The 13,639-nt window shown below is 52.8% G+C and overlaps 1 protein-coding gene across 10 annotated transcripts in view; it reads left to right on the top strand.

Moving 5' to 3' along the window:
- ANKMY1 (ankyrin repeat and MYND domain containing 1) overlaps nt 1-13,639 on the top strand; it is a 108,506-nt gene that overhangs the window by 50,172 nt on the left and 44,695 nt on the right. For 8 of the 10 annotated variants that reach the window (XR_004027974.1, XM_030803648.1, XM_030803647.1 and 5 more), the window contains 4 exons: nt 6,037-6,177; nt 6,976-7,116; nt 9,601-9,708; nt 11,362-11,493. The exons of 1 other annotated variant lie outside the window; for it this stretch is intronic. Coding sequence is in view for 8 of the 9 variants with exons in the window: in XM_030803648.1 (XP_030659508.1) it covers nt 6,037-6,177; nt 6,976-7,116; nt 9,601-9,708; nt 11,362-11,493 (522 nt within the window). In the remaining variant the exon portion in view is untranslated. The remainder of the gene's footprint in view (nt 1-6,036; nt 6,178-6,975; nt 7,117-9,600; nt 9,709-11,361; nt 11,494-13,639) is intronic. One more of the 10 variants, XM_030803649.1, reaches the window with a different exon arrangement.

The following is a 13,639-nucleotide window of genomic DNA, read 5'->3' as shown; positions in this document are numbered from 1 at the left end:
TCTCACTCTCCAGGCCCCTTAGTGCACAGCCTTTCAGCTTGGAAATTAAACTTTTCTTCCAAGTGTAAGATTACACAGAAAACAGAATTTTTGGTTTAAGACTCAGGATAATTTCATAACTTTTTAGGTTTACTGATTGGACTCCATCTTTGAAACTGATTAAGGTCACAACCTTTAAACTGGGCACGGACCTCCTTCACTGTCTCACTTGTTTATTCATCTGTTCATAGCTGATCAGGAATATATTATTTACACACTTATCTTTCAAATAGAAAGTTTTTAAAAATTAAATTATTCGAGTGGGTTCAGAAATGAACATGTCACCAAAACGGCAAGGGTTCAGTCTAGATCCTGCTGCTTACTGCACAGAAAGCCAATCAGTGAGATGACAGGTACTGCCAGGGAAGAAGGCTTTAATTGGGTGCTGCACCAGGGAGAACAGGAGATCCTTCTCAAATCCGTGTCCTCAACTGACTAAAATTGTGAGTTTACATAGCAAGGAAGAAATGTAACCATGTGTGGGAAAGTAGGGATTAGGAAGGCTAAGGAAAAAGAGTTGGTCAACAAGAAGCTGATGGTCCCAGAGGCAGTCATGATGGGTGAGGGGTCTAAGGTCTCACTGTCCAGATGCTGTGATCTAGTGAGTCTCTGTTCCTTGATACTATTTAGGAGGCCTGCTGGTTGGTTTCCTGAAGAAGGAGCTCAGATAAGACAAATGTAACGTTCTCAAGTTTTAAAGAATGGAAGGGTCAATTTCTATGTTTATTTAAGAGAAACCATAGACATCAGCTCTATGGGACAATGGGCCAGTTTCAACACCCTTCCCCCCCATGTGTCAGTTCCTCAATCATGAGGGATCGGGCCATGCATCTGTCTGGCTGCTTCATGCTGAGGAGGGGCATTGTGGGCAGCTCCACACCATGGGTGACCCTGCGGCCACCCAAGAATCAAAGGTTAATCTGATACTAGAGTTTTTTTCTAAAACGCAATCTTTCTTTCCAATCCCCCACTTCCACCAAAGGCAAATCACAGCAAGACCAACCTACCTGCAAAATAAGCTTCAGTGGCCTGATTACCCACACAAAGTGCAGAAAGAATTATTGTCTTTTTTTTTCTTTTGAGACAGGGTTCCACTCTGTCACCTAGGCTGTAGTGCAGTGGCATCATCATGGCTCACTGCCGCCTCCGCCTTCCAGGCACAAGTGATCCTCCTATTTCAGCCTCCAGAGTAGCTGGACTATAGGCATGCACCACCAGGCCTGGCTAATTTTTAAATTTTTTTGTAAAGACAGGGTCTTACTATGTTGCCCAGGCTGGTCTCAAACTCCTGGACTCAAGCAGTCCTCCCGCCTTGGCCTCACAAAGTGCTAGGGTTACAGGTATGAGCCACTGTGCCCGGCCAAGAATCATTGTCCATACAGGCTCTCCTAAGTTGGCTTTGCGGGAACATTTCACAAGGAATCTCGGACTCTACCTCAAAAGCCTCTCAAGCCAAGCCAAGGATCCATCTGTGCCTTCAGATCCCTGTGTGAATTGGGAGAACCAGTCTTCTCAAGGTCCCAAAACAACTTGAGGTTCCTGGGCCTGACAGAAAGTGACACGGTCCACTTACCACATGCCAGGAAGCGTGCAAAGGAACTGCATAGACAAGGTATGAGGCCAGTTATTCTAAGAGGTTCTCATTGGCTCTATAAAGTCAATCTCAATTTCTCAAAGCAATTTGCTTATTCTGAAAATCTTCCAACTGTGTCCCATTATAAAAAACAGATTCCTAATAAATGTATGCAAACAAATACATTGCCATGAATTACAAATATTTGCATAGTTTCCAAATTCTGGAGAAGTCAGGGAGACAGAGGAAAAACCTTCAAATTCTGTTTGCAAGAGTATACTCTACACAATTTTTAATGGATATAAACAGCTTGAAAGAGAAAAGCTTTCCAGACTCCAAAAAATGAAACAAAAAGAAACAGCAGTATTTCAAAAAGAAGCCATAAACAATTATTTCAGTCCTCTGTTACTTCAGTCCATGCAGTCACTTCCTGCTCTGCTTCATACTGGGTTAGCAGTCATACTGGGTTAACACCAGCTTTTTAGCTAGAGTCCTGGAAGTTTCCTCTCTAATCCAATGGCACAATCTCCAAAGTTATCAAAAACACGCATTCAATAGTCCTTTCCGTGAACTCCCCCAAAGAAACAAGCCCTGGACAGTAGCTGATTTTAAGTCACTTTGTGAAAAGAATCAAAGCAAAACAATAATTGTGGATGACAAAAGTTTTAGGACAGCCATAGTTAAAGAAACAGTTGACAAGGAAATTTGGTTATTTCTGTGTCAGACAACAATTTAACAATAATTATGATAACCACTGGCAACATATATTAAGACAGATCAGAATTTCAGGAATGTCATGCAATCCTGGAACACATAGGAACAACGTATCTATATACATATAACCTAGAGAAGGTTAAACAGCACTTCGCATTTGACAATGCTTTCTGTAAAATTCTAACATGCCAAATAAGCCTAATATGTCTCTCTTGGACTTTGGGGACCCAATACCCCCAAAAAGGGAGTTTGAGGTAAAGAAGACTGAATTTAAAACTTGAAATTTTGCTTTTGGAGTTTGTCATATATCAAAGGTTAAAGACACTTGATATTATAAAACAGGATCACAGGTCACTATATAATTGCCAATCGTTTAGCCAAAATAATTCAAATATTTCAAAAAAAAACCCCACAAAAACCTTTACTCTTTGATTGGAGAATCAGTTTCCCAAACAATAGGACCTAATAAAGACAGCATGACGCCAACTGAATCTGTCCCTCTTTTTTTTCCCCAGCGGTTTACTCAAAAGGGAAACAAAAATATTTTATTATTGCCTGTAATCCCAGCACTTTGGGAGGCTGAGGTGGGCAGATCACGAGGTCAGGAGATAGAGACCATCCTGGCTAACACGGTGAAACCCTGTCTCTACTAAAAATACAAAAAAAAAAAATTAGCCGGGCTTGGTGGCGGGTGCCTGTAGTCCCAGCTACTCAGGAGGCTGAGGCAGGAGAATGGTGTGAACCCGGGAGGTGGAGCTTGCAGTGAGTCGAGATTGTGCCACAGCACTCCAGCCTGGGCCATGGTGTGAGACTAAGTTTCAGAAAAAATTATCTTTTATTAATGTTCTACAAAAATTTTGTTGAAAAGAGAAAAACAAATTTTACCCTTGTATTATGAATGTTAAAGCTAATTTTAATAAAACCTTGTAAACGAGTCTATTTTAATCAGTTTAAACATCATAAGGTAAGACTTCCATAAAATGTTTATAACCTTTTACAATTTTCTTTTTTTTTTTTTTTTTTTTTTTTGAGACTGGGTCTTGCTCTGTCACCCAAGCTGGAATGCAGTGGCAAAATCTCAGCTCACTGCAGCCTCCGCCTCCTGGGTTCAAGCGATTTTCCTGCCCTAGCCTCCTGAGTAGCTGAGATTACAGGCGCCTGCCACCACGCCCAGCTAATTTTTGTATTTTTAGTAGAGGCGAGGTTTCACAATGTTGGCCAGGCGGGTCTTGAACTCCTGACCTAGTGATCCGCCCACCTCGGCCTCCCAAAGTGCTGGGATTACAGGTGTGAGATACCACATCCAGCCAACAATTTTCTATGAAAGAGCAAATCAGATCTCAAAGAAAACCCTGTTATTTTGACACTGGGGCCCAGACACTGGCCTTGTAACCACGTACTTTTGATATTAATGTTTAATTTATAGAAAAACTCTGAACTAATTTTATCCCTCAGAATTGCCCCTTGCAATCTCATGTGCTCACCTCTTTTACGATAGTCTCTGGGCCTAGAGGGATTGAATAGTTTTAATTTCTGGCCCTGTGTCTCACCAGAGCAGTTCATTTTGATGGACACCTTCTGCCAGGTCTGAAGACCAGCAAGAGCAGAACGTCAGCACTGTGGCAGACACAAGTCCCAGGGCTCATGCTCTGTGCCCATGCATGCCCATCCACTGGTAACCCAGGGAGATGTCTGGGCATCTGAGGCAGAGGGCAGGGCAGGTTCCAGGCAGCTGCTGACTCCCAGGAGGAGTGGGACTCTTGGGGTTGCCTCCCTCCACCATGCTGCACAGTTGTGGCTTCAAGTCCCACTCTAACTGCCAGTCTCACCTGGACCTGGCAGTAGTCCAGGGGTTTCTTTGCTCTTCAGTGCATTTTGCACCTTGCAGCTTCCTCTTGGATTCTTTCTGTGCTCTCTGCAGAGTGTCATTGGACATCCTCGTGGAGAGGATCCGTGGTGGGAAACTGAGCCCTCATGTTACTGAAAATGTCACCATGTTACCCTCTTGATTGAATAATAGATTAGCTAGATACAGAATTCTGGGTTCCAAACTGTTTTCCCTTAGACCTTGGAAGGTCCTGCCTCACTGTCTTCTGTCCTTCTGGGACTTGTGGGACTTAATGAGAAGTGCGATGCCCCCCTGCCTCCTGTGTCTATGTAAGGGTTAATTCCCTCCCTCCTTATTAAGTCACCTTAGCACTGGGTCAGAGCTGTGGGTCTGTGAAGTTTTCTTGCATTATTTCTCTAGTATTTCTCTCCATTGTGCTCTCCCTACTGTCCTAGAGCTCCTACCTGAGAGATGTTAGAACTCCAGCTCTCTCTCTCATGTCCCCTGATTTTGTTTTGGAGTGCTTTGCATGTCTTTGCGCTTCTGCTGTTTTGGGAATTTCGTCAACTTAATCGTTTCCCGATTCACCCCTCAGCTGAGTTGGTTCTGTTATTAGCTCAGTTGTTGCTGTTGCTGCTGCTGTTTTAGGGGTGACATAACATGTAAGGAGGGTGTGGCCTCTGGCTGACTGTCGTAGATGCACGGCCCCGTGCGCCTCCTGGTGGCCTAGGCTGCGGTTACCATGGAGCAGTGGGCTGCGGTTACCGTGGAGCAGTGGGCTGCGGTTACCGTGGAGCAGTGGGCTGCGGTTACCGTGGAGCAGTGGGCTGCCCATACTCCCCTTGCCTGCTTGGGTCTGCGTCCCTCTGGGGTCAGTAGATTGTCGTCTGCAGCACCGGCCTCCCCACCATCAGGCGATGCCTGCATTGTAGTCTCGTTTCTGTCCTCTCACTGCATGCCTCTGCTGGGTGTGGATGCTGCTGGCCCTGGTCATGCTTGAGGCTGTGGGGGTTGGGCTGTGTGGAGGTCCCAGGGGCTGCTGTCAAGCTGGGAGAGTACTGCTCCTCCTGGGAGTCAGCAGCTGCCTGGAACCTGCCCTGCCCTCCGCCTCAGATGCCCCGGCCATCTCCCTTGGTCACCGGTGGACGGGCATGCGTGGGCACACCCAGCTGCTCTCTCCAAGTTCCTCTGGCTGGTCCTCATGCTGGTGGCTCTTCCCACCATCCAGGCTCACCTGTCTCCCCCTGAGGGGTCCCTCCTGGGTTCTTTTCTCTTTCCTGTTTGAGTGAGGCTGGTCTTTAAGGGACTGGGGAGCATCTCTTGACCCAAAGCCCACTGTCCATTCTCAGCCGGGCTCTCCCTTAGGGTGGCAGGGCTGCCTCCAGAGGCCAGGGCCCCTATGAACACCTCTGTGTCACTGCTGCACAGCGGTGGCCACTATGGATGCTGTCAGCTGATGGCTGGGGACACTGTGAGTGGAGAATGGACAGGTCAGGGGCTGGAGTCGGGAGGCCACTCAGGAGCTGCATGGCCGTTAATGTGGTGGGCCTGGCAGGGCAGGGAGGGGCCTTTCTTAGAGGAAGCTGTGGACAGTAGCTTAAAATCACACTGGTTCAGGGTGGGCCCAGGAAGGCCCTGTGGCCCTGGCAGACAGAGGCATATTAGGCATTGGAAGCAACATGTGTGGCTTGCTCAGCGTGTTAGGAGCTTTGCCCACACTGCCTTCAGGGACCAGTATCCTGCATGTTGTGGGGAAGGTGAGGCTGAGAATGGTGCCCTCGGAGTCTCAGCCATTTCCCTGGCATTCGGGTCCCTCAGGTACCTCACCTGTCTCTCCCTGTGAGCATGTGCCTCACTGCCCGCCCTGGTGTTTCCTCTGCAGCTGGGCACCCTGACACCACTCCATATCGCTGCTGCCCTTCCTGGGGAGGAGGGCGTACAGATTGTGGAGCTGCTGCTGCATGCCATCACCGATGTGGATGCCAAGGCATCCGACGAGGATGACACTTACAAGCCCGGCAAGGTGTGTGCCTCATGACCTGGGTAGGGGTATGGGGCTTTGGCCAGGTGTGCCTGGACGGATTCACACACTATGCCTAGCCTGTGCTCGCCGAGCATGATGGGCCTCCTGGCTTGGGGCTCAGGCAGTGGAGATCCTGCATAGAAACAACCCGTCCAGATGACAGCCTTAGCCAGTGAGCTTGTTTTGATATCAAGAGGCAAAAATGCTTGATTGGAATGAGTTAGGAACTTGATTATTCAGGCAGTCCACAGGGTGTGGGGGTCCCCATGAGGACCTTTTGCAGATAACTCCATCTCACACCTTTCTGAAGGTTCATAATTGCAGACAGAGGCCAGTTCCATGTCCCCAGGGCCTCCTCCAGGCCGAAGCCATCCTGTCCCACCAGGCCCTACCAAGCTCCAAAAGACCCCCAGTCATGGGCCATGAGGCCGTGTCTTCCTTCCTCCACAAGGGGATGAGCCCCTTGAGGGCAGGAGCTCTGAGGCTTTCAGTTGCCAGCACACAGCAGAAGCCACTGAGCACACGAACATGCTGGACGTGGGTGTGGGCAGCTCACCACGTGGGGGACCCGGGAGGGGAGGGCACAGAATGGCTCTGACCCTTGTGGATGTTGGGGTGTCTCAGGGACAGGCATACAGGGGACAGGCTCGAAGAAAGTCAGGCATCCGCCTTCAAGAGGGTTTCACAGGGTGAGACTCCAGGCCCGCAGTCTGGGGAGGAAGCTCTCTTGCTCCGTTTGCCTTCCCATGGGCACACGGCAGGTCTGTGGGCACTGGCAGAGCCCTCCGTTTTACACAGCTGGACCTGCTGCCCTCAAGTCTGAAGCTCAGCAACGAGCCAGGCCCTCCCCAAGCCTACTACGGCACGGACACAGCCCTCCCCGAGGAGGGGGGCAGGACGGCTCTGCACGTGGCCTGCGAGCGGGAGGACGACAACAAGGTGAGGGTAGCCAGGGCCTGGCGGGGGCACAGGGCTGCCCAGCGGTGGGGCCACCTTCCAGGGCCTTGTGTCCCCCAGAAGCACATGTCCTCATGCTGAGTCTTAGGCAGAAGCCAGGGAGCGTGGAAGGATGGGGAGGGAAGCAAGGCAAGGCAGGAGGACGGGATTTCACACTCACACCCACACATGCATGCGTGCGCATGGGGCCTGGGTGGCGGCATGTCTACTTCTTACCACACGGCCTGGTCAGACATGTTTGGGAGCCTCTGGCCTGGGCTGTGACCATCTGGTGCTGCCGACCCTCCTCTGTCATCCTCATGTGTCTCTGACTCAGGACCCCAGGGTTGGTCTCATCTTCCAGAGCCCTGGGCGGTGCGCTGCTGGCCCTGTGGCCGCTGCCTCCTGCCTGCCTTGGGGGTTAATTCCTACCAAGTTGGGTGTGGGAACCACTCTGAGGATGCCCAGCGGCTGGGGTGGATGCGGGGAAACTGAGGCCAAGTCTCAGCTTTGCCATGTGGCAGCAGATGCAGCCCAAGCCAGTTGGCCACGGAGCCCATGGCACACTGAGCCTCAGTTTACCCACTTACAAATGAAATTAATGATCCTGGGCCTTCAGCAAGATGGTAACTGGTGTGGTCCTGACATGAGCGTGAGGATGAGTGTGCGGGAGTGCTGTGTGTGCGAGTGGGCATGTGGGTGACAGTGGGATGGGGATGGGCAGACAGGGAGGTGGGGAGGTGGGGGCACTGACAGGCCTCCCTGCTTCAGAACGTCCCTGTCTGGTCAGAGCCTCCTTGGAGGGTAGGGAGAAGGAGCAGGTCTGTTGGGGGGTCTTCTTGGGGCCAGGCACTCTGCCCTGACTAGACCACCTGAAGGGTGGCAGGAACTCACGTTAAGAATGAACAGTGAGGCTCCAAGAAGGCGGCTGGTCAAGGCCCCCACCGTGAAGGACGAGGCCTGGGCAGTGAACACAGGGCTTTCTGTTCTCACACTTATGTCCTGATGACAGATTGGGAAAGTTGTGGGGAAATAAAAGGAGACACTGAATGTGGCACTATCATTGGGTACAGGACAGACTGGCAGGTGGAACTTCAGTGCTGCGGGCGTGACGGCTGCAGCAGTCCAGCCATCACATCTGTATCCCAGAAGGGAGGGGAAAGGGGTCACTTTCCCAGGAGCCCCTCAGCAGACTTCTGTGGGCACCTCCTTGGCCTGGCCAGCAAGGCTGCAGGAAAGGGGAGTGTGCATGGTGGTTGGGCCAGCCAGGCATGGGGTCTGCCGCATCTGAGGGGCACAGTCCCAGCAGAGCACTGGGAGAGGGAGCTGGGCCAGAGAAGAGTCCCTGCAGTGGGGGAGGAGGAGTCGCAGAGGTCAGGTCCTAGTGAACACTTCTGGGAGAAGAGGAGGAAGAGAAGGGAGCAGCTGAGGATTGCACAGTGGGACGTTCTGACAGGGGAGCAAGGATGAGAGAATGGACAGGAAAACAGAGGGGTTCCTGGGGAGGAGTCAGGGAGGTGGGAAGGGCAGGGACGGGGGAGGAGGGCAGGAGGCAGGGAGGCAGGAAGGGCAAGGATGTGGGGAGGAGGGCAGGGAGGCAGGAAGGGCAAGGATGTGGGGAGGAGGGCAGGGAGGCAGGAAGGGCAAGGATGTGGGGAGGCAAGCAGGGAGGCAGGGAGGGCATGGATTGGGGAGGAGGGCAGGGAGGGCAAGGATTGGGGAGGAGGGCAGGTAGGGCAAACATTGGGGGAGGAGGGCAGGAAGGGCACGGATTGGGGAGGAGGGCAGGGAGGGCAAGGATGGGAAGACGAGGGCAAGGAGGCAGGGAAGCAGGGGGGCAGGGGGGCAGGGGGCAGGGAGGGCAAGAATGGGGAAGGAGAGCAGGGAGACAGGAAGGGAGGATGGACGGGGGAGGAGGACAGGGAGGCACAAAGGGCAGGGACAGGGGAGGAGTCAGGGAGGCAGGAGGGCATGGATGAGGGAGGAGAGCAGGAGGCAGGGAGGGCAGGGAGGCATGGACGGGGCTGCCCTCCTGGTGCAGAGAGTGCTCCACCAGCCGAGGGTGGGGCTCTTTACACTCAGGCCGTCCTCTACGATCACTGAGCCCTGGTGGAGGAGGTGCTCCTCCAGTCACACCTGCTGTATGCCAGGACCTGCCACGTGGTCATGTGGTCCGTACTGTCCCTTGTCCTCTGAAAACAAACTTTAAATCAACTTATGCGTCAACGTCCTCCTACTTTTCATTTGGAAATGATGAATGCTTAGAAAATATCTTCTCCATTTGAAGATCCATCCACCTCCCAACCCATTCACGTATCCATCTATGCATCCACAATTTTGAACACCTTGTGTCAGGCAAGGTAATGGTTGGCAGGAAGTAGCTGTTGAGTGACTACATTGATTTCATGGCATTTAAATTAATGACTACCATCAGGTGCGCCTTGTGGGTGGGGGTGCCTCTCTAACCTGTCATTTCTCCCCACCCAGTGTGCCAGGGACATAATCCGGCTCCTTCTATCCCACGGAGCAAATCCTAACCTGCTGTGGAGTGGCCACTCCCCGCTCTCCCTGTCCATTGCCAGTGGGAATGACCTGGTGAGCATGTTCTGTACCCACAGACCTGTGCACCTATGTGTTTCCATCTCCAGTGCCCACCCCACCAGTCTGTCATTGGGATTTGAAGTTGTTGGCCATTTATCCATCCATCCATCCATCCATCCATCCATCCATCCATCCATCCACCCATCCACTCACCCACCCATCTATCCATCCAACTACCCATTCACTCACTCTTCCACTCACCTGTCTGCCCATCCACCCATTCTTCCATCCATCCATCCACCTATCCACCCAACTTCTCATCCACTTATCCATCTACTCACCCATCCATCTACCCTCCACTCATCCATTCATCCATCCTTCCACCCACCCACTTATTCATCCTCTCATCCATCCATCTATACATCCATCCTTTTAACCAATCACTCATGTATCAACCCAACTACCTATCCACTCAACCGTTCACCCATCCATTCATTCACCTATTCACCCATCCATCTGTCCATCCATCCATCCATCCATCCATCCATCCATCCATCCACCCACCTACCTACCTAGACATCATCATCCTTCATTCACCCAGTTGGAAGGATCTGCCGTCCACCCATTCATTCATTCATCCATCTATCACTTAACTGTTATTTACTGAGCATCTGCTGTGTACCTGGCAGGCACCATTCTAGGCACTAGGTGTTGAATTAAACAGTCTCTGCTCTCAAGGATCCTATATTCTAGTTGGAGGAGCCAGGTCATAAACTAGTATGTAGCACAATTTCAGGAAATGACAAGTATTATGAAGAAAATAAAGCTTGGTGAGAGGATAGAGAATGATGGGAAGGCGGGTTACTTTAGCAGGGTGGCATGAAACGCTCCTCAGATGAGGTGACATTTCAGCAGAGGTCTGCAAAAGCTGAAGGCATTCACAGGATTTGTGAAAGCTTACATAGAATGGGGCTTCCAGGTGCTTCTGCAGAGGCCAGCATCTCTGCTCCCTGCTTCCTTCTCTCCTGCACGGAGTCATCCATTCAATAAGTCATGTGGGGCCCCTGCTCAGGGCTAGGCCCTGTTAGAGGCAGGGGTGTGGAGGGAAGAGAGCTTTGTTCTGAGGGGCAGAAGCTTGTGAGAGCCAAACACAAAGGACCCGTGTCTGGCCACGGCTGTCCTTCTTCCTGGGTGGAATCTGAGCTGGTGGCTGGGCACACAGTAGGGAGAAGGGAGGTGTGCCTCCTTCTGTGTCTGGCCGAATCTAGTCACAGTGACACTGGTGCCCCGATGCAGAGGCAGACAGCCTGGGCACCAGGCAAATGTGCTCCTAACCCTGTGCTGGGACTGGCCCCTGGGCTTGGCTCTGTGTGGGGCTGAAGAGCAAGGTGGGAGCTGGGAACCACGCTGGAGAATCCCCATTTTGTCAGGGAACAGAGAAAGTGCTGGAACTGGCCCACCTGGGTGGAATTTCAGCTCCTCCCTAACAGACCAGCCATGGGACCCCTCCCCGCCCAGCATCATCCTCTGTGGGACAGGCCAGCAGCGGGACCCACTGTGGGTAGGATCCATGGGAAGGGCCAGTGGTGGCCTCCGTGAAGCCCCTGCTTTCAGGGGTTAGTTCTGAGTGGCCCAGCCCCGGGGCCTTCCCATCTGTCAGGGGAAGTGACATGGTGGCCACTGATGAGACTGTCTGTGTATGTCCAGGTTGTGAAGGAGCTCCTGACCCGGGGAGCTGACCCCAACCTGCCCCTGACCAAAGGCTTGGGCAGTGTCCTGTGTGTTGCCTGTGACCTGACCTATGAGCACCAGAGGAGCATGGACAGCAAGCTGGCCCTGGTGAGGGGCAGGAGGCTGGGGTGGCCCTGGTGAGGGGGTTTGAGGGTGGGGTGGCCCTGAGTGAGGGGTTGTGAGGGCTGGATGGCCCTGGGGATGGGGGACGGGAGTGGGTGGCCCTGGGTGAGGGGTTTAAGGGCTGGGTGGCCCTGGGTGGTAGGGGTGTGAGGGCTGGGTAGCCCTGGTGAGGGGGACGGGAGGTTGGGGTGGCCCTGGGTGGGGGGAGGGAGGAGTGTGAGGTGGGCTGGCCCTGGGCATGGGGAATGGGGGTCTGGGGGTGGGGTCCTCATGGACTTCTCTGCCTGGCTGTGATTCCTGGTGGGCGGTGGGTCATTTGTTCTGTGTTCTCCAAGCCTTGGTGTTCTAAATAGTGGAGAAAGGACAAAATATTGTCTGCTTTTAGTATTTTACAGGCCTTAAAAAATATGAAGTGGCAAATCCACTCAGCAGACCAGACAAAAAAGTTCCCTGAAGTTTGTCTCAGTGAAAACAGGATTGAAGATAGACACAGGCCTCACCTTGGTCCAGCTACAAAATTCTGGGTTTCTCAGTGGCCCACGCAGCTGCCAGGCGGGGGTTTGGGGCATTGTCTCTTGGCCACAGGGAGCGGCTTTCTTAGGTGGAAGCTCACACTCGGGAAATCCTGCCCGCGCTGGAGACACCTTCTGTCCTGAGTCCTAGGCACATCCCTGGAGTGTCCCTCCCACATGGCTCCAAGAAACTCTCAGTGGCTTTGGCTCAGGCAGGGCCTCCTTCTGTGCCCTGCTGCCCTCCGCCCATGCCAGCCCTTCCTGTGCCTGCTGTGGGCACCACCCACGACCTTGCTTTCCTCAGTCCGTCTTGGTACACACTTTGGTTCTTACCTGTGAGGGAGAAAAGGGAGGAAGGAGGAGGGGGGCGAGACTCAGGCGTCTGGAAGAGGGGGCGAGACTCAGGCACCTGGAAGTGGGGGCGAGACCCAGGCGTTTGGAAGGGGAGGGGCGAGACTCAGGCATCTGGAAGGGGGAGGGCGAGACTTAGGTGTCTGGAAGGTTGTTTGATGTCACAAAAGGGTAGCTTTACTTAAAAGAACTGAGACTTATCTTGAGATGCTGCTTCCAGATCTGATTTTAAGGCTCCTGTCCTTCTTCCTAAGACCGTGTTCTGTCTGGATAGACTAAGCGAGGGTGCAGAAGTCAGTTGTCTGTAGGCGGCAGAGGATGGAATGAAACAGTGTGTGTGGATAGTCGGCACCATTTCTGGACCTAGGGGCTGGGAGGGGCCCCCTAATGTTCTTTTGGAGCTTCATGGGCCCAGGATTGACGACCAGTCTCTTGTTCATCTAAGTGTGAGTAAATAGAGAAAGGACACGAGACGGGAGAGGCAGCTCAGGGGGCAGCGTTGTTGTGTGTGGACGCTGAATGTGCCTTGAACATACAGAATAGCGCTTCGTCCAGGGTTGGGGGCTCCCAGCACCTCATCCGGGGTTAGGGGGCTTCCCAGCGACTTGTCCAGGGTTGGGGGCTCCCCAGCGCCTCGTCCAGGGTTAGGGGGCTCCCTAGCATCTTGTCCGGGGTTAGGAGGCTCCCCAGTGCCTCATCCGGGGTCAGGGGGCTCCCCAGTGCCTTGTCCAGGGTTGGGGGCTCCCCAGTGCCTCATCCGGGATTGGGGAACCTGGTAGTGCTGCCAACCCTAACCATGCTGTCTGCTTCCACTAGATATTTTTTTTTTTTTTTTTTGAGACGGAGTCTCTCTCTGTCGCCCAGGCTGGAGTGTGGTGGCGCAATCTCGGCTCACTGCAAGCTCTGCCTCCCGGGTTCACGCCGTTCTCCTGCCTCAGCCTCTCCGAGTAGCTGGGACTACAGGCGCCCGCCACCACGCCCGGCTAATTTTTTGTATTTTTAGTAGAGACGGGGTTTCACCGTGGTCTCGATCTCCTGACCTCATGATCCGCCCGCCTCGGCCTCCCAAAGTGCTGGGATTACAAGCGTGAGCCACCTCGCCCGGCCTGCTTCCACTAGATATTTAAGAAGGGGAAGGGCTCCTTTTTTTAAACCTCCCTTAAATGGTCTCATCTCTGACTGTTGTGCACTGTGAGCTAACTCCTGGCCCTTTGCCGTGATCCTGGCCCTGACACCTGCCTGGCTTTCTGGGGCATCCAGGTGACCCC

The sequence above is a fragment of the Nomascus leucogenys genome, chromosome 22a, assembly GCF_006542625.1.
Source record: "Nomascus leucogenys isolate Asia chromosome 22a, Asia_NLE_v1, whole genome shotgun sequence".
NCBI lineage: Eukaryota > Metazoa > Chordata > Mammalia > Primates > Hylobatidae > Nomascus > Nomascus leucogenys.
The sequence above is the reverse complement of the archived record's forward strand: the minus strand, read 5'-3'. Positions and strand labels throughout refer to the sequence as shown.